General features: G+C 21.8%; 7 protein-coding genes across 7 annotated transcripts; 5 read left to right on the top strand and 2 right to left on the bottom strand.

Moving 5' to 3' along the window:
- Positions 1 to 781: 781 nt before the first annotated feature.
- PBANKA_0510700 (conserved Plasmodium protein, unknown function) lies at positions 782 to 991 on the top strand (the record flags this gene model as incomplete). Its single annotated transcript, XM_034568350.1, has 1 exon — positions 782 to 991. The coding sequence occupies one exon, from the start codon at positions 782 to 784 to the stop codon at positions 989 to 991; it is 210 nt and encodes a 69-aa protein (XP_034420348.1).
- Positions 992 to 2,252: 1,261 nt separating this feature from the next.
- On the top strand, positions 2,253 to 3,878 carry PBANKA_0510600 (cell division cycle protein 20 homolog; the record flags this gene model as incomplete). Its single annotated transcript, XM_034568348.1, has 1 exon — positions 2,253 to 3,878. The coding sequence occupies one exon, from the start codon at positions 2,253 to 2,255 to the stop codon at positions 3,876 to 3,878; it is 1,626 nt and encodes a 541-aa protein (XP_034420347.1).
- Positions 3,879 to 4,607: 729 nt separating this feature from the next.
- On the bottom strand, positions 4,608 to 7,337 carry PBANKA_0510500 (conserved Plasmodium protein, unknown function; the record flags this gene model as incomplete). Its single annotated transcript, XM_034568347.1, has 1 exon — positions 4,608 to 7,337. One exon carries the CDS (start codon positions 7,335 to 7,337, stop codon positions 4,608 to 4,610), a length of 2,730 nt encoding a protein of 909 aa, XP_034420346.1.
- A 749-nt stretch (positions 7,338 to 8,086) lies between these two features.
- On the top strand, positions 8,087 to 9,655 carry PBANKA_0510400 (conserved protein, unknown function; the record flags this gene model as incomplete). Its single annotated transcript, XM_034568346.1, has 1 exon — positions 8,087 to 9,655. The coding sequence occupies one exon, from the start codon at positions 8,087 to 8,089 to the stop codon at positions 9,653 to 9,655; it is 1,569 nt and encodes a 522-aa protein (XP_034420345.1).
- Positions 9,656 to 10,005: 350 nt separating this feature from the next.
- On the bottom strand, positions 10,006 to 11,005 carry PBANKA_0510300 (conserved Plasmodium protein, unknown function; the record flags this gene model as incomplete). Its single annotated transcript, XM_034568345.1, has 5 exons — positions 10,006 to 10,151; positions 10,243 to 10,303; positions 10,417 to 10,497; positions 10,595 to 10,697; positions 10,872 to 11,005. 5 exons carry the CDS (start codon positions 11,003 to 11,005, stop codon positions 10,006 to 10,008), a joined length of 525 nt encoding a protein of 174 aa, XP_034420344.1.
- Positions 11,006 to 12,429: 1,424 nt separating this feature from the next.
- PBANKA_0510200 (conserved Plasmodium protein, unknown function) lies at positions 12,430 to 13,671 on the top strand (the record flags this gene model as incomplete). The annotated part of the gene is made up of 3 exons (XM_034568344.1): positions 12,430 to 12,573; positions 12,739 to 13,338; positions 13,483 to 13,671. The coding sequence occupies 3 exons, from the start codon at positions 12,430 to 12,432 to the stop codon at positions 13,669 to 13,671; spliced, it is 933 nt and encodes a 310-aa protein (XP_034420343.1).
- Positions 13,672 to 15,035: 1,364 nt separating this feature from the next.
- PBANKA_0510100 (conserved protein, unknown function) lies at positions 15,036 to 20,397 on the top strand (the record flags this gene model as incomplete). Its single annotated transcript, XM_034568343.1, has 16 exons — positions 15,036 to 16,859; positions 16,982 to 17,353; positions 17,427 to 17,522; positions 17,628 to 17,693; positions 17,868 to 17,962; positions 18,081 to 18,225; positions 18,346 to 18,373; positions 18,513 to 18,646; positions 18,738 to 18,776; positions 18,900 to 18,968; positions 19,088 to 19,360; positions 19,446 to 19,484; positions 19,742 to 19,813; positions 19,951 to 20,058; positions 20,197 to 20,235; positions 20,362 to 20,397. 16 exons carry the CDS (start codon positions 15,036 to 15,038, stop codon positions 20,395 to 20,397), a joined length of 3,435 nt encoding a protein of 1,144 aa, XP_034420342.1.
- Between the last annotated feature and the right edge of the window lie 497 nt (positions 20,398 to 20,894).

Raw genomic sequence — 20,894 nt, 5'->3', positions numbered from 1 at the left:
ACTAAATTTTTCATACAAATATATTAATTTACTTGTTGATTTGGCTACATAACAAATCACACATTGGAGAAAAATTCAATGTAAAAATTTCTTCATAATCTCCAAATGATTTAATTCCATTTTTGTACGTTTCAAGACAATTTACTAAAAATAATTATACGATTTATGATAAATTAACCCCCCAAAAAGTACGTAAATATGAGCATTTTATGGAATCCATTTTTATACAACATAGTCAGCTAAATCCGTTTGCTTATTTCGATAGCAATATTATGAATATTATATTTATTGTTTTTTTAAGCCAAATTTAAAAAAAAAAGTTGGTATATTATGCATGCAAAAAAAATAAAAAGATGAATCTTTTCTGAACATGCAAGGTATTTTTCTTACTTGGAAGCATTTTTCTGACCATAGAAGTTTCTGAGCAAATAGCTTTTTTTTATACCATTTTAATATATAATATTAACATTTTTATAATTTCATTTTGATTTACCACTGGAATTGTAAATTTTGTTTGTCAATGAAAAATTTAAATTACAACGTTTATACTTCTGTTTATTTTGTGTAAAAAATTTAAGGAAACGTAGTTATTTAATTTTATTTTTTAAGGACAATTGTAGAGAGTTATATTTAAAACACATTTTTGCAATTACGAAAAGGGAAAAAAATAAAATTTGAAAATATTTAAAGCCACATATTTTTATATACGTATCAAAAGCTATTACATATTATAGTGTACCATATTAATTTATATTATATTATTTTTTTTAAGTTTATTACGATGTATTACAAACAGTATTATACATATGATACGATGTATACCCCAATATATTATCCAGGATATGTATTATATGAAACCTCACGTCCAAAAGACCCATGTTGTAATTTAACGGAAGCATTATGTGATTGTGTAACGCTTACAATAACATCAATTGCTTCAATTTTTTTATGTTCAGCTGATTTGTTAATAAAAAGTTGTGAGGGAAGATAATAACTTAACTGTGTTAATATTTTGAAAATTATAAGAAACGAAATGGGAAAATAAACAAATTAATAATTTGTATACATTCCAAGGATTTTGAAGAATAAGTGAATAAAAGAACCATCATAAATTAGAATTAAAAACGCCAAATTAACAAAAAAAGGAATGATTTAAACTTTCAGAATTTCCATTTAGACAAAAAAAAATGTTAATAATTTTTTTTAAGATAAATTTCCAACTTATTTTTTTTTTGACTCTTCTTTTTTTATGTCCTCATTTGATTGTAAATAACCATTGCTGCATTATTAGTTCATTCGTCTTTTTATCATTTTTTTTTTTTACATTCCAAACTAGTATTATAAAATTTGTTGAAATCTTATTTTTTTTATAAATTTAAAACTAATGCGAATATTTTAAATTCATATATTTTTTTAAGAAAATATAAAATGAAATTGTTCCTTATTTATGAAAACGATTATAAGGATATTAATAATATGTCTATATATTTTTCATTTTCTATAATTAAAAAAAGTAAATACATAAAGTTATAACTTCATTATATATATCGATATATTTGAAATATCACCAAAAAATTGTAGCGCCTTTTAGATAGTTGGAAATTATGTATAAAAAATATTAGCCTATTTTATATTTGATAAAAAGAAATATAAATTAATACATTTTAAAATGAATAAAAAATAGAGAAAATTTTTTAAAAAATTATGTATTTTTTTTTATTCAATGTGTCTTTTTTTGTTTTATGCGATATTACTTATTTAAGCGGATAAATAAAAATATAGTAGATATTTTTTAGGAGAAAATATAGTTAATATTCATAGTTGGTCCTATCGATTTAGAGAATTATAGGGAACTTTTTACTCTGGTCATTTCCGTTTTATTTTATATCCTTATTTGATAAGCTTATGTTAATATTTTTATAATTTTTTGATTTATTTTTTTGTGTGCAATTTGGGAATTTAGCTAGTATTCCATAAAATGATAATTTAGGGATGAATATATTTTTACATTTTTAGAAAAAGCATATAAGGATAAATAATGTGAATAACCAAATAAAATAAGTAAACAGATAAAATAAGTAAACAAATAAAATGATTTTTATTTTGTCAACTATGAGCTGTCTACTGCTCTGGTAAAGCCAATACAGCGAGCTAAAATTAACGAATATAGCAATATTTATATTATATGTGCATGTGAATTTGTTATTAAATAGATGATCATATATAATACATATAACAGTAATGAATAAAAAATGTTTTGTGAGTTTATAACAAATGGAGAGGCGGGTAATAATTTGTTTGGGGGTCTATTCAAAGAAAATAAAGAAACATATATTCCAAATAAAAAATTAGGAAGTTTTTCAATATCTAATTTAGATTTATATAGAAATATTTTCAAACATAACATAATAGACGAATATGAATCAGATATAGAAGATAATAATTTACATTTCAACTATATTTATAAAACAAGATATAGCCGAGAAAATGAAGAAAATATAAAAATAGATGAATATACATTAAAGAGAGCTATGATCCAGAATAATGATAAAAATGATAATAATTGGAATAGTCATTTTTTTAGAAATTTAAACAATTTAAATTATATTAAAAAGGGAAGGGGCCATAAAAAAATAGGTTTGAAAAAAAGTGTAATTATGAATTCTCCGAAAAATATTTTAAATAGTAACTATCTTAATGATAATTCAAATTGTGAGGAAAATGTGTTTATTGAAAATGAATGTAAATATATATATAACCATGAAAAGAATAAAAATATGTGTATAGATAACCCAATAACAACTTATTCTTTTATATATCCATCACATATTTTTTATAATGATAAAAATAAAAAAAGAAAAATATGTAGTAAACCATATAAAGTTTTAAGCGCCCCAAAATTAGCAGACAATTTTTATTTGAATTTATTAGATTGGTCAAAAAGAAATATTATTGCAGTTGGGTTAAATGAGAAATTATATATGTGGAATAGTTATACATGTAAAAAATATGAATTATTTGATTTAAGCATATTAAACAAAAAAAGAAAACATGAAAAAAAAAAAAAAAATGATATTCAAAAAAATATAACATCATTAAAATGGAATATGTTTGGTAACTATTTGGCGGTTGGATTATCAAATGGTGCAGTAGAAATATGGGATATTGAAAAGGGTACTAAAATAAGAAAATATAAAAATCATAAATTAAGAGTTGGTGCATTATGTTGGTATTATAATATATTAACAACAGGAAGTCGAGACAAAACAATAATAAATTGCGATTTACGAACTAAAGATAGTAGTTATATAAAATATGAAAAACACACATCAGAAGTTTGTGGATTGCAATGGAATTACAATGGTAAATTGTTAGCATCAGGAAGTAATGATAATTCTATATATTTATGGGATAATAATAAAAATAATTCGATTTTTCATTTTACAAAACATAAAGCTGCTGTTAAAGCTATTTCCTGGTGTCCACATGATCATAATTTATTAACAACTGGGGGGGGGTCAACTGATAAAAAAATATATTTTTGGAATATTAATAACGGAGAATGTATAAATAGTATAAATACCAATTCTCAAGTTTCAAATATTTTATGGTCTAAAAATACGAAAGAATTTATATCAACACATAGTTACACACATAGCCAAATTATTATATGGAATTATCCTGACTTAAATAAAATTTCAGCCTTAACCGATCATAAATTAAGAGTATTATATGCAGCATTAAGTCCTGATGGAACTTCTCTTGTTTCTGGATCTCCAGATGAAACAATAAGATTATGGAATGTTTTTCCAAAAAACAATGATAATAATTTACCTTTGCTTTTTCCCTTTGAAAATTATTATGAAATAATCAGGTAATTTTTCTTTAGTAAAAGTGTTCAATCCACAAATTATACATAAATATACATTTTTATGATATATGCCTGAACAGTTCATGCAAAAAAAAATTGGGGCTAGTTTGTTCATATTATTATGCACAAAATAAATATGTGAGAGAAAATAAAATATTTCATGATATATTCCAGGATGTTTAATATGAAGAATAAAAATATATTATTCTAATCATAAATTATCGAAGCATCCAAAAACTTAGACATATTATAGGATTATTATATTTTTTATAAGAGGAAAAATTCTTTAAATTTTTATAAATATATATATTTTGTAAAAATTAATATTTATATGTATAACACCTAATCATATAAAATGGCTGTAATGCATATATTGTACTTTAAAACCTTTAATGTGATGAAAATTGTTCATTCAACGGATGTGAAGCTAATTAGCATGCTTCTATATATAACTACCTCAAAATGGGGGGAAGATTTCGGATGATAAATATGGATGGAATTGTGTATACATATATGTACACATTATTACAAAGTGAAATGAAATTGAAATGATGTTCAGTAAATGAGCTTTAAAAAATTATTAATAATTAAAGAAGTAATAACAAATGGTTAATGAATAAAAGATGATCAGTTTATATGGAATTGGGATTATCAATGATATATTCAATTAACCATAATATTTTGTAGTATTTTCCCCTTATATTATATGTGTAAATATGAGGATAAGTGTTTAAGACTAGCATGTTTTTTTATATATAAGATTATTGTTATAAAATATTTTATGATTATTTTTATAATTGATATAATTTGGAGTATTACCTTTTATTATTTCATCATCAATATCAGTGTTTATTCGTCTATATTTTGAATTTTTATTATAATTTAATGGTGAAATGTTTATATTTTTATGATAATTATCCATATAAGGATCATATTCTTTATAAGAATTGTGATTTATGTTATTTTTCAATTTTATAAAATTATTACATAAGTCATATTTCGAATATACATTATTAAAATATTTTATATAATTTATATTACCACCATTTTCATTTTGTGATTTTTCTACTAAACTATCATCACTAAATGAATAGTAAGTATCACTTTGTATTTCTCTATTTTTATTACTAATATATTTTTCAGTTCCACTACTACATATACTATTTGTATATCTATTATTATTTATTTGTCTATTTTTAACATTTTTATTAATATGGTTTAAATTTGGAATAAAATCACATGGTCTCTTCCTTTTCATTTTAAAATTATTATGGTTGTTAGAAAAAAAAACATCATTATTCCATTTTGTGCTCATTAATGTTTTTTTTTTTTTATATTTATTTATATTTTTTAATGTTTTATTAAGTTTTTTTATTTGTGAATCCATATTTACATAAACCTCGGAAATGTTGTCTTTACTCATAAATTTATCATAATTAAAATATTCAGATTCGTTTATTTGTTTAATATTATCGTTTTCTTTTTCATATTTTTCCTTAAATATATTTTCTTCTTTATTTACATTCAGTGTGATGTCTTTTCCATGTTTATTCATACTATCTTCATTTTGATCTGTTTTAAAATCATTTTTATAAAAAAAACAATTTTTTAACTTTTTTTTAGAATATTCAAAAGGTATATTAAGCTCATTTATATTATTATTTTTTGATTGCATTTGTTTATTACTTTTATTTTCTTCCTCATTCTGATTTTTTGTATTATCATTACTTTTATTTATTTTTAGATTTAATGTATTGATTTTTTTGTGTAGAAAATCGTTCGATATATTGTATATATCTTTATCTTTTTGTTCATAGTTTTGCCCATATTTTTGCCCATATTCTTGTTCATATTTTTTTTTATCATTACTATGATTATTGTGTTGGCCCCCATTTTTCCTTTCAGTGTGGTTACTAGAATGTTCGGAATTTTTTATAACCATATTTATGTTGGAATTATCAAAGGAGATTTCTCGTTTTTCTTTTTTTTGTTTTTCTATATGAGCATTATCATCTGCAACTTTCCTTTCTTCATTCGCTATATGTGCAGTTAACTTTTCTTTAGAATAGACATCCACATTGTTATTTTGCGAAAAATAATTTTTGTAATATGTATTTTCATTAAAATTGCATGATATATTAAAAAAGGAAGTAAAATGAATATAGCCTGTTATTATATCATTATAATCAGTATCATATCTATTATTATAATGAGACGTTGTATTAATATTTGATCTGTAAATACTATTTTTTATTTCATCTTCAGATGAAAAACTAGTGTCTTCTTCCATTTCACCAAAGCTAGAATTATAGTCATCACTAGAATTGCTATTATCTGATATATAATATATACATGATGTTATTTCATTATTGTTTGAATATTCTGATTGTTGTTCATAAGAAAGTTCTGCAAAGCTTTCAGTTTCGTAACGATTTTTATCATTACATAAAGTCTCTTTTTTTTTATAAGTATTTGGACGGGGGTTTATTTGATTCATTTCTTTCTTGATGTTATATATTTTTTTTTTGTTTCTTTTTAAGATATTTGTGATTATATCTCCAAAATATATAATAACATTTTCCTTAAAATTTTTTGTGGAAAATAAACATAATAAATTTAAATCAGAACAAAACTTAATTATATTTTTTAATTCATTAAGTGGTAAAGACATACTATGATCTTCAAATTTTTTGTTTTTGAAAAAGTATATTGTTTTATTTAATGGTATACTAATTTTTTTATTGTTATAAAAAAATTGTTCTTTTTTAACTTTATCTTTGTTTAAGCTGAAATCTGATGTTTCTAATGCACTTATAATAAATGAGTTATCGGTGCTTTTTAAAAATATATTTCTTTCATTTGATAAATCTTTTAGATTAAGAAGAAAAAGTGTTGGCTCTATTTGTATAATGGATTCATTTTTATACATATAGTTTTTTAACGGACTATTGTAAGCTCGTGTTTTGATTATTGCATTACAATATGTATTATATCTTTTAAATTTTATTCCTATTTCTAAACTATTATTTTCTTTGTTAAATTTTAAAATTAATTTAGAGACATTTAAACTTGTGCTTTCGTTACTATTACTTGAGATATTTTTTTGAGAATTTTTATAATTTCTAGAAATTGTTTCATTATTATTATTACTAGTCTTGTTCTGATTATGTGCATAACTTCCTTGACTTTTTAATGCCTTAACTATCTGATTACTAAATATACAATTATAGAAATCTTTTGAGTTTACAGTCCCAGTTACTACCATTTGACCATCATAATTTACATTACTTAATTTAAAGAATTGTTTATCAATAGTTATTATTAAATGGTTACTTATGTTATTCGTTCCACTCAATTCTAGTTTATTTATCGTCAATCGAAAATTTAAATTTTCAGAAATGGATGCAAATAACTTTAATATTTTTTCAAATATTTCTATATAGGGTGTCTTTATTACTAATTCCATCCCGAGCAATATAGCATTATATTATATATGTGGATATTTATGCATACGCATATATGTGTTTTGTATACAAAATATTGCGGTTTTCTTTTCGTTTTTTAATATACGAAAAAATATAAAAAAGAAAACTTTCGGAATATATTACTGCGTATCATGGTCCAACTCCTCGTATTTGCCTCCATTTATTCATAATGCATAATAAATAAATATGTATTCCGCTTTGCTGTGTGTTTTGTTTTAACAAATAGCTATTTTTAATGTGACTTGGCTTTATGTAGAACAATGTTTTTCTGTATTTGTGTTTTTGTGGGATACAAAAAAAATTAATAAAATAAAATAAAAAGTTGTATACTAATATTATTTTTTTTGTTTATTTACAAAATAGGAATACACATTAAAAAAAATAATAAAATACCAAAACACACACATAATAAAATCCTTTAATATATCAGTATTTAAAAATAGTGCATAAACAACTTTTTTTTTCATTCTATAAATATGTTATTTTTTCTTTCATGTTCATAATATTTGCTATGCATATTTTTTTCCTCCGTAATTTTATTAACAAGTCATGTAAAAATAATAATATAGCTAAAAGGTATAAAAAAGCTGTAAAAAAAAAAAAATAAATAAATAAAATTTAAAAACAAAAAATATAAAAGAAATACCCAATAAAGGAATATGAAATAACAAATAAATTACATAAATGTATAGCATCGAATAAGTAGATGGATTAAACATGGAAATATAAAATGACCTTACAGCATACTTTTAGGAAAACCTTTGTGAAATGCAAATTTGGGAGAATTTGGCGGCAAGCTTATAGCAGTAATGTCACAAGCTTAGTAAACCACAAAGAAATAGAAGTATATAAATATTCGTGTTTAGTACCTTATAAAAATGATAATATTTTGGCATTCGAGGATAATATATATGAGGATAAATATAGTCATGTTTTTAGTGAGAATAATGTAGAGATTGAATCGAATTTAGTATATTTATATAAATTATTAATAAATAGTCGAAGTATCGAACAAATTCGATTACAAATACATAACTCCTTTTGTGCATATGAGAAAAATTTTATAAATGATGTGAAAAATATAAATTGGTCGTTGTACATTCCCTTTAGTAATATTTATATCGAGCCACAGATATCTATAACAAGCATTAAATCTAGGTTATATCATACATGTATGTTAAAAAATATTATATTGAATGTTATTAAAAGACAACAACAGATATATATAGAAAAAAATGGTGACCAAAATATATTTTTAAAAAAAAAGAAAATAAATCCTTATAAGTTACCCCCATTAAAAATAAATGTGTTATTTAAATATAATGAATTGAGTATATATATAAATTTAAGTAACGATTTAAATAAAAGAATATACGAAGTATATAAAAGTAAACATTCATTAAAAGGTACAATAGTGGCGTCGGCTGCATTTAAAATAAATATTGCCAAATATATAAATCCGATAAAAAAGCTATATATTATCGACCCATTTTGTAATGATGGTACATTAGTTATTGAACTTATCAGTATATTATTATCAATACCTAATGGGTCGCCAAGTATTAGTTATCCTATTTTAACATTCCCAATACATTCCCCATCTTGTTTTTATAGTGTGCTAAATGAAATAAATATGAACAGAAATGATAATTTAAATAAAGTATATTTTTTAGGAATAGATGAAAATAAAAATTCCATAAGACAAGCAAATGAAAATATGAAAAAAATGATTGAAACAATGCCAATTAATATTAACGAAGAAAAAAATAGCAAACATAGCGCATTATCATTTATTAAATGGGAACTGTGTGAGGGAAAAGAAAGTGAAGACAATAAAATAATGGATAAATCAAATCAAAATGGTTTTAAAAAAGGAGCAATATTTTCTCCAATTAATATAAGTCTAATTAATGCTCAAGAATTGGACAAAATTTTTCATAACGATGATTATGATGAAGATAATAATAAGAATGTTCATAATACATTTTTAATGAAAAATATAAAATTTTGCTTTTTAAATTTTCAAAAAATAAATAGCATAACTGAAAATTGCATTTTAATTACAAACATATTAAATCAAGAAAAAAAAAAAATTATGAAATTTGAAAAACTGCTTTTGCGTTCTGACGTTTTAAATGCCTATGTTTTTGCTCCTGAACAATATAAAGAAAAAACACAATTAAAATTTAAAATTATTCTCCGATTTATTTCGAATGGAAAAAATATAATTTTTCTCCAACTTTTTAATAAACTACGAAAAAACATATATGACGACATGGACGATTTGAGCGATTACTAGTATGAAGAATATTGAAATTGTATTTTATGTTTTATGTTTTATACCGTATATTTTATGCCTTATATTTTACGTTTTATATTTATGCCTTATATTTTACGTTTTGTTGTCTACATTTAATTGGGGTCATGGCGTTGTAAAAACTTCGCAATGTTTAAAGGTACATTTTTTTGGTAACTGAAATATTTTTTTCAAAAATACACCATTTTAGGTGTGCAAATACAAAAAAAAATAAAAATAAAACAATAATTTCAATTTAAATAAAACAATAATTTCAATTTAAATGAAACAATAATTTCAATTTAAATAAAACAGTGATTTGCAATTTTGAAGATGAAAAAATTGAGGAGTGATTAATCTATTACTCCCAATATATCATAAACAATATTTTTTATATTTTCATCACAAAATGTTTTATTTTCCCATTGATTTTTAATGTTTAATAACTTGTCTTTATAAAAATTTAGCATACCCTCTAATTCAATTTTTCTTTTATTTTCTATGAAAAATTATAAGTATATAGAATGTATATATGTTGATATAAATATATTTTGTGTTAATAAAAATATATGATTGGCTTTTTTTTATACCTAAAAGTATTTTACTATCTATATATTCAATATGCATGTCTTTAAGTTCTTTTTTTATTTCCTGAATAAAAGAATGCATATATAGTTTGCAGAGGGCATGTTATTTTCGTAAAAATTGTAGGAAGTCAAATTTAATCCAAAAATTGACAAGCATGAAAATAAAAGTATACTAACCTCTGTTTGTTTAACAATATTATTGAAATTATTTTTATATACTTTTTTATAATTTTGGCAATAAGTGTAATATTCATTTAGCTATCAAAAATAAAATATGAGAGTTTAAAGCCAGTGTATATAAATGTGTGGAAATGAAGAAATATAGATGTAAATATTATTTATTTTTATTTTTTACTTCCTTTTCTTTATCTCTTATTTCAGTCTCTAAATATTTCATTGTATGACTTTCTTCTGCCTTATATATTTGTTCTTGTTCTTTGAAAAAAACTTCAATAGTACTATTATATGAAATATAAAAAAATTAGAGCAGATTAAAATGTATATAGATATACACACATATAAACATTCATATATATATATGGAGTTATATATGCATAGTAACACTTTTGAATGAGTTATTGTGTTTTTTTTTGTTGTTTAAAATATGAATATTTTGATAAGATTTATTTAACCTTTTAATATCATTTTTATTTAAATTTTGTTTTTTATTATTTTTTTGAGAAGGTAAAACTTCCTTTTTTTTTGTTTCCATAAGATTTAGAATAATTTTATTCATATCATTTTCTTTAAGTATTTCAGACTGCATTTTTATAAAATTGGAACGAAATGTAACAAATAAAACAAAATTACAGATTATGACAAAATATAGAAATAAGAAAATAATTATAATAATAGTTTGGAAAAAGACGATTATAAAAGCATACCACATATATATTATATATACTTATTTTTTTTTTAAGAATAAAAATATTAAATTGAAATATTTACATATTAATCCAAAGCGACCCTTAAAATTTTACGGAATATCAACTCTATTTTATATTTATTAATGTTTTATGACTTTTATATATAATATTAAAAAAATTTTATATAATATATTGCAATGCTTGTATATGTACATTTTTCGAAGAGCAATTTTGTAAAAATAATAATTTATTTATTCTATATATCCACAATTATTTATTTATATTTTTTATAATTGGAAAATTTATTTATATTTTTTATATAATTTGTTGTTGCCCCATTTAATCCGCACTTTGTGAATAACATAAAAAAAAATATATAAATGCATACGTCATGATTCTACATATATAATTATAATATTATATTAATATATTGTAATGTTATACATATTGTATATATGATAAGCCGAAAAGGAAATAAGTATATACCCTTTTCACTGAAATAAAAATCTTTATAAATAGTTTAGGATGTTATTATAATAACGACATGAAATATGCTTATCGATTTTATAGCACTGCATTATAATATTGTGAATATTGAATAATGTTATGGTAATATATAATATTTGTAATTCTTCGAAATATTATTATATAATTCTAATAATATTATAATTTTTTACATTATTTTGTTTTTAAATAAAATAGTAGCTTAATTTAGCTAATTTTTTAATCCACATTTATGTTGAATGTACATATAGCCTATACAATTGTTATAATGTTTATAAATTTATTTTATATTAACATTGGTGAGTTTTGAAAATATCACAACAAAATAATTCTTTTTTTGTTTTAATTTACCTTTTAAATCATAGAAAATACACACATATATAACCAATACATGTATATGTTTATTTTACATTTAAAGCTTGGTGTATATATTTTTTCATGTATAATATATTTATGCCTTTTTAATTGGCATGTATAAATACTATTGATTTTGATAATTTGTTTGCCAAATTCATAGTAAAAAAAACAAATATTCCCAAAATAAATCATATACTATGTATATATATATATATATGCATAAGAAAGCAATATATTAATTTTAAAGTTTATGAATATGATATATAGGGTTAGTGAGTTTTAATAATATTTGTGGGATTAAGAATTATTTTTTTCTTTTATATATTTTTATAGTGAATAAAAAAATTAAAAAAAAGTAAAGTTTGATAATAGGTAGTTATTTATGCACACATATTTAAGCTATTTTATATTTCGCACACACATAAATAAGATTAAGTTTTTTTTGTAATAAGTTATTTTCAGAATGAATTCGAGAAGTAACATGTTCCAGATATTAAGGAAAGAGGATAAAATAAAAAAAAAAAGCAAACAAATTAAAGAAGATCAAGAAAAAAAAGAAAAAGGTAAAGAAAATGAAAAGAAGGAGGTAGCTAACTTTTCTTTTGACGTAAGTGAAAACAGATAAAACAAATGATAAAAAAAGGAGAAATAATTTTGAGTTGCTTGCGCAAAGTAGCACACAAAAATGTACACATGTAATGTTAATATATCCATGTACACATGTAGTGTTAATGTAGAACATTTCTAAATGCTTAACCTTTCCCCATTATAGATAAGTAAATATTCCTCTTGGGCAGATATGGTTGATGAATATGATGAGTTTTTTTATGAAATTGACAAATTAAAGGAGCAAGGTGAAAATGGAATAAATAAAAATCAGGAAAAAAAAAAAAAAAAAAAAAAAAAAAAACCTATTGAAGAAAGTGATGAGTATAGTAGTGATTCAGATAAATCAGATGACATCGAAAATGAAGAAAATAATTTAAATTCAAATAAAATGAATATAAATGGAAAAAATATTAATAATACTCCTAATAAAAATAAGCCGAATTTACCAGAAAAAAAGAAAAAGAAAAAGAAAGAAAAAGAAAAATTTGATAATATATTATTAGAATTCGCAAAAAGTAATAACATAAATATAAACAATGAAAACACAAAAGAAAACGACAAACCAAATGAAACTGAACCTACAAATTCCCCAATGGGTAAAGACAGAAATGAGTATATCAATGATCAGAAATTTGATGATAATGAAAATGTTAATAAATTAAAAAAAAAAAAAAAAAAAAATAAAAAGATAAAGATGAAAATAAAAAGGACAACGGAAATACAAATAATCAAAATGAGTCCCAAAATAAACAAGTTAATTCTTGTGATATAAATCATAAGAATGAATATGATGTAAAGGTAATTTATAAAAAAAAATAATAAATTAGATAAATAGTTATATTTGCATGTTTATACACATTATATATATGTCCTGATAATTTGCCTCATTATTGTTAATATTTTATAGGATATCGGAGTTAATGAAAAAATAAAATTATTAATGAATAAAGTTCAAAGTAAAAAAAAAAAAAGAGGTAAAGTTGATGATATTATAGCTATTGTTGAAAAGGAAGAAAATTTAAAAAAAAAACAACAGGACAAATTAAAACAAAAAGAAAAACAAAAGTTAAAATTATTACAAAAATCGATGCAATAAAATGAACAAACCTTTCACTATTATAAATATTTGAATAAACAAAATGATAATTTCGTTAAAAAATTGGAATTCTTTTCCTTTACCATGCATATATATATGCGTAAAATGCACACACGTCGTTATTTGAATATGCATTTTGAAATTATTATGATCCAAAATGCCTGGCTCAATGTTCAATATAAAACGGAAATGTCTAAGCAATTTTAAGAATATCCTTCCAAATCTTTTAGTAGAATATGATATATATATATATATATATATATATATATATATATGCTTAAATATTGCAGCAAAAGTCTATTTTTAATAAGCATTTTGTTAATATATATAATGATTTTCATGTATTTTCCATTTTAATCATATACATATATACTATGTAAAAATATGTGTGTACAGACATATATGTTGTATTTTTATATTATATCAATGTAAATATATGAATATATATTTATGAATAACTTTTTTTTGTTATAATTGTCCTTAAATTATTTTATTATTTTTTTTTTCCTATTTGAAGATAATGATATAATTCATATATTTTTGTATATTTAGACAGTTTGTTGTGGTATTTATTTATATATTAGCCATTTGACTGTTTAATTAATTTATATTTTTACACAACTATTTTTTACATATTTTTTATTCGTTTTCATGTATATATTGCAAGTAAAATTTGAAACATGGGCGAAAATATAATATTCAAATTTTAAATACTCCAAAATATGTGAAAAAATGTGAATAAATACGTGAAAAAAAATATGAAATAATAGCGAACAAATGTTATAACCAACCTTTAACTTACACATTCCTCTCCTCATTTTTGCCACAAAATTAATAATACACACATTTCATATACACATAATTGTCTATTATTTTAGAAACATTAAAAGGTGATAATAGTGCAAAAAAATAAAATGCTGTTTATCAAGGTTTATAATAAAAAGGAATTAAAAATACAAAATTGTCGTTTTTTGCTTTTTATTTGTATTTTCTTTTTTTTTGTATTTTCTTCTTTTTTGCATTTTCTTCTATTTATTCTAGAGTTGTGTTTTACCCATTTTATACGCTTAATATATATTTTTTAATTAAAATTTTAATTTAAATTTTTTTTTTTTTGCGCAGTGTTTGTATTATTATTATATCTTATATATTTGTTCATAATAAAAATAGTAGCAAATTTTATCTTAAATATAATATTACATTTTTTTAAGAATACATAAATGAGAATTATATATTTGATATATAAAGAGTAATAAAATGTCTTTTGAGTAAAACAAACAATTTTTTCACACATTTGCAATAATTTATAAAGATAATAAATCGCGTAATTTTATATAATTCTAATAAAAGAATTGTAAAAAAAAATGGTTGGAAATATTGAAAATATAAATTTATTAGTGCATTCAAATTCTATGCATACAAAAAATAATGTCAATACAATGAATTCATCCCCTATTTCGTTTAAAAAAATGAATGAACAAACTGATGATCAGAATGGAAAAAGAAATAGAAAAAAGTATAGCAAAAATTTAGATTCAAATTTTAAAGAATATAATGATAGTGATTCGCAGCATAGACGCATTACTAAACTTGATAATGGAACTAACACATTGAATGAAAATAGGAAAAGTTCTGAGATATCTGAAAAAACATATTATTATAAAGAAAACAGTTTACATAATGAATCAGAAAATAAAATAAAAAATTTTAAAAATAGTAAAGAAATAGAAGAAAAAAAAAATTCTTCAAATTTAGACACAACAAATGGGCTTCTAGATATATCGACGTCTATATTTAGTGCAATCACTAAAAGATTAACAGAAATGAAAAAAAACGAAAAGGCGATTGATGAAAGTTCTGAAAATGTATTTAAAGAAAATATGGAACGAAAAAAAACAATTTTAAAGGATGGCGGCAATACATTTAGTAATAATAATATATCTGAAAAATATAACACATATGAAACAGATGCGTATTTAATAAATTCACCAATTCAAGAATCTATAATAAATGATGAAAAATATGTAAAAATGAAACAACAAAATTCTGTGATATTTGACAAGAATTGTTATAATCCACAATGTGAAGAAAATTTAATTTTTATTAATAATGCATATAATGATGATAATGTATACAATATGCAAAATAATTTGAAATATACACCAAATCAAACTGGTATATATATAAATGGATCTGGCACTTCTGGAACACATAATGTGCCAATAGATCTATATAATAATATTGCTCATATATCTACAAATATAAATAACCCTTATAATAATATGCAATTCGCTACACATGCAGTAATTCCTTCAGACATAAAACCATCAACACATTTAGTAGTTTCCCAACAAAATACACAACCAACTTTTTTAGTTTCTAATAATAATATGAATTATGATGCACAAAATGAGCGTATATTTCAAACAAGGAATGAAATTAATATTGGGAATGAAAACCCAACTTGTTTATATACAAATCCTGTAATTAACCCAGGAATAGTACATAGAGTAGAATATGAAAGTAATAATTTAAAAAATAATTCTAAAAAAATGAATAGAATGATAATAAATGAAAAAAACGAATTTTATAATTTTGCAAAAAAAGAACCAAAAAAAAAAAGTCTATTATGTAATAGTTCCGAAAAAAATGATAAAAAAAATGTGAACCCTGAATTAAAGGCAGAAATATTAATATATAAAAATACATTATCAAATCCCCCCAAAAATATAAAAAATGGTACATATAATATTCCAATAAAAAACAATGTATTTATTCGAACTCGATCCTTAACACCTCATACATATTATTCTAAAAATATAAAAAATGTTTCGCCTTTGAAAAACATAAATATCCAAAAAAATGGTCCAAAAAATATAAAACCCAAAATTATGCACACTAATCCTATTTGCACACACGAAGTAACTTATACATGTCCTATACAAAATAGTACACATTTTGAAAAAAAAAATGATAGTATTCCTATTAATAAATTAGTAGAATCTTGTGATAATAAAAGTGACTTAAATATATGTTCTACAGAAGCTTCTAGTATAGAATCTATTGGTTATGAAAAATCAGATAAACAAATAAAAAGCTTAAATCAAAAAATAAAAAATTTACAGAACAAAATTTCTGAACTCACCAAAACAAACAAAAACCTTAACGAGCTTTCTCAAATGTACAAGGTAAGAAAAAAAAAATTTTAAATAGCTAAAATTGTATTGTTATAGCATAAAAACTTAATGAAATTTAATTAAATAATATGGATATTATTTTGTAAAAATGTTTTACTTTTTTTTGGATGTAGAACGAATGCAACAGGATACGTGAAACGCTTGGAATACACGGCATAGACAAAAATTATATTTCACCGAAAAAAATAATAAATTATGAAAAGGAGAATTTAAAACTTGAAAAAGAAAATGAAAAATTAAGAGAACAAATAAAAGTATTAGGTAAAGCTATTTTGTCAACTCATGATATAGCTGGAGTTAAAAAAATATTGGCTAAACAAATAATTAATTTAAATGACGAAAACGAAAAATTTAAAAAGGAAATTAAAGAATTGAAAAAAAAAGAAAACATAAATAATCAAGTAATGTTTAATATTAATAAATCAGAAGTTTCCGTTGATGCAGTTGATAGTATTTTTCTACAAACCAAAAATGTTATTATCGAGGTAAGTATTTTCACGAAAAAAAAAAAAAAAAAAAAGTAATAGCACATTTTTACATTATTTTTGTTTTTCATAGGTACACCAATCAATAAATGTATTTTATTTGAATTTGAGAAATCTGATAGACGAATTTTTTGAGAAAATAAAATTTCTCATTGTAGAGGATGAATATGTAAGCAGAAAAGATAAAGACTATTATTTTTTTTTGTGTGCACAGGATTTTATTTTTATTATTAACACATTTATTCTTTGTTAATTTTTTTCTGCACATGTTCAGACGAAAAAAGAAAAGCTTCTTTATGTCACAAGTCTGGAAGAAATAATCAATGAGAATTTAACCGAGGTGATTAATTTAACGATTTTTATTTGTTTTATATAATTACATATGCATATATATATGTTAGCAACATTTTTGTTTTATGCAATTAAAAACAATACAATTGACATGATTTTCAGAAATTGTGTGAGCACATTTCATATATATATGCCTTTGTATTTACGGTTTTTAAATGTATAGATCAATGGAATTGTTGTAAAAGTAAACGAACTCAGAAAGCGAATGAAAGATGTTAAGGCGCACGTTTTAGATACAAATCGAAAAAATCCTTTATGGTTAGCTTTTTTTATTTTATTTTATTTTTCCTTTATATGCTAGCCAATTTTGTCTTTGCAGAAAATATAATATGTATGTACATGCACATATATGTAATTGATCTTTTAATATTTTCAGTTTATGCAAACCAACACGAGATATTTTAGAAGATGATATTAATCATTTGGAGAAAGAATTGCATAAACATTCATTGATAATAAAAAATTTGAGAAAAAAAAATTTATTTTTATGCCTGAATGATCTACATTCGCAATTTAATCAGGTAAAAATTTCTATATTTTTTTTAATAAAATATTCCTTAATTTATTTTATGTTGTGTGTAATATGTAAGTATTTTCTTGATTATGTATATTCATATTTCTATTTTGTTTTTTTTGTTTAGGTAGAACAAGTCGAAAGCCTCAATGATGGTAATTTAATAATATATGAAACAAATAAAAGTTAATAAAAATACAATGTTATATTTTCAAAGTTAATTAATTTTATTAAATTGAACATTTGCATATTATTATATATATGTATATGTGCATGTATATACGACTTATACAGAAGCCAATATAGATGACGAGCAGAATTTCCCATATTATGTGCATAAGAAAGAAATAAATAATGTTTGTCAAGTAGCCAATAAAAAACCATCTAATAAAAAAAATGAAGAAGATAATTCAGGATTACAGGAGAAGGTAAAATTAAGAAAAAGAAAGGAAGTTAATATAAATTTAATACATAAATATTTCATGAAATATATGTACATATATTTTCTTTCCTTTTTAGATAAAAAAAATTGAGGACCAATTAAATAGCCTAAGCAATGTATTCCACTAATATTAAATTGAATAAAAATATGTCAAATGCATATATCATGCACACACATATATATATACATATACATATGCATAAGACTGATTAGACATTTGTTTTTTTCCCATATTTTAGCACATAAATTACAACTCTTATGATGAAAATGAGAATGAGAGTGAAGAAGAGGAAAACTTTCTGAAAAATGTTCGCTAAATAAATATTTTTTAAGAATAATTTAAAATGATGATCTACATTTATGTATATTGCATGATCATGTTTATACTTAAGGTGCATAATCATATATATACTTTATATCCTTATAGAAAAAAAAATCAATAGAGAAATTAACAAAGAATATTAAAAAGGGCCCCGCATATTTGAACAAATTTCATGATACAAGCATTAATAATAAAAAGAAAAAAATAAATTATAAATATTTTCAAAAAGAATATGAAAAACAAAGTGATAACGATTTTTATGAGAAATCTAAAGAAAATTCTCAGGATACAGATAGTTTATCGGATTTGTCAAACTCTGAAGGTAGCGAAACAGAAAATATCTTATATAATAAAAAGCAATGGATGAGTGACGAAGAAGTTAGTATAAAGCACCAAAATATATACTATATAAAATTTCAATAAATTTGCCCATATAAATGCATATATGTTTATATTTTTTTAGGTGGAAAAAAGCAAAAACAAAATGATTGAACTACTAGCTGTAATATTTAAAAATAATACATGAGCATACATGTTTCATTCCAGTTTTTAAAAATTATAAAGTTGTTTTGTGAAATAAAAAATACGATAGGTGTTTGCGTGTGTATTTTCTATGATATATTTTGTTTAGTAACTAAGCTAATTAATTATGTCTTTCATTTGGCTTACTAATAATTGGCATATACCCATATTAATTATTTTTTTTAATATATATTTTATATTTATTTTTATATTTACTTTTATATATTCATTGTTTAGCTCTTGAAAGGAAAACATAATGAAGATCTCGTTGAAAATACAGAAAATTATGTCAAGTCATTTGGAAAACATGTGAGCATGCAATTAGAGGTTTTTTTGTTTGATATATTTAGTAGACAATTTAATTATTGTAATAGTATTTCAATTTGTTAATTTACAAAATTATACAATATCCATACATTAACTTATTTCTTTAATCTCCCTTTCAGAAATCAGAAAATGAATATAACATACAAAACATATATAACAATTTGAAGGCCATAAAAAATACTATTAAAAATACTGATGATGATACAGAAAATAATATTTTGGCATTGGTACTATAATAAAAAATGTTTTTTCTAAATAAAAAAATATGATTTGTTCATAATATTATGAACGGGCAATAGACAAAGTGCACATACATAGATATATTATATATGTATATATAATTTACGTTTTTTTTCTTTTATTAGATTGAATCCCAAGCTGCTGAAATAAAAATTTTTGGAAATGTAAATAAATAAATACATATATAATATTATGTGCAATGTGCGCATTTATGCAAATTCGTCCATGTGAAATAAATATTGTACACAATTATACACTTTTGGATATTCATTTTTTTTTTTCGATTATAGTGTATTGACAATTTGAAGAATACAATAACCTCATAAACACATCATAGTAATGAGGCTTTAAAAATTAACATCAAAATATAAATGTTGTGATCTCCTTTCGGCATTAAATTATTTCATTTTATTGAAAAATTAAAAATATAAAAAATGGCAAAAATATAAATAAGTATATGCAAATGTATAAACTATTAGAATGTGTGTATTATTTTTTCCGTATTTATTATATGATTTATGAAGCTAATTATTTTGTGTACATTTTAATTATTTGCCTTTTCATGCGATATTTTTTATTCGTTTAGGGATTGTATGCAATCCGTGAATATATAATGATACATATTTTATACATACTTTATTTACATATTTTAGTTTTATATTTTTTTTCATGAGGTGCGAACAAATTTATGCTATTTATAGCGAATATATTTGACTATTTTTATTTTTTACAATTTTTTAAATGAAATACGTAGGTAATCTCACATATTTAAAGTATTTGTTTTTTATTTATTTATATATTTTTTTTTATTTTTTTTTAGTGA

This window comes from Plasmodium berghei (genome assembly GCF_900002375.2).
Source record: "Plasmodium berghei ANKA genome assembly, chromosome: 5".
NCBI lineage: Eukaryota > Apicomplexa > Aconoidasida > Haemosporida > Plasmodiidae > Plasmodium > Plasmodium berghei.
This window is presented reverse-complemented; position numbering and strand designations above follow the sequence as displayed.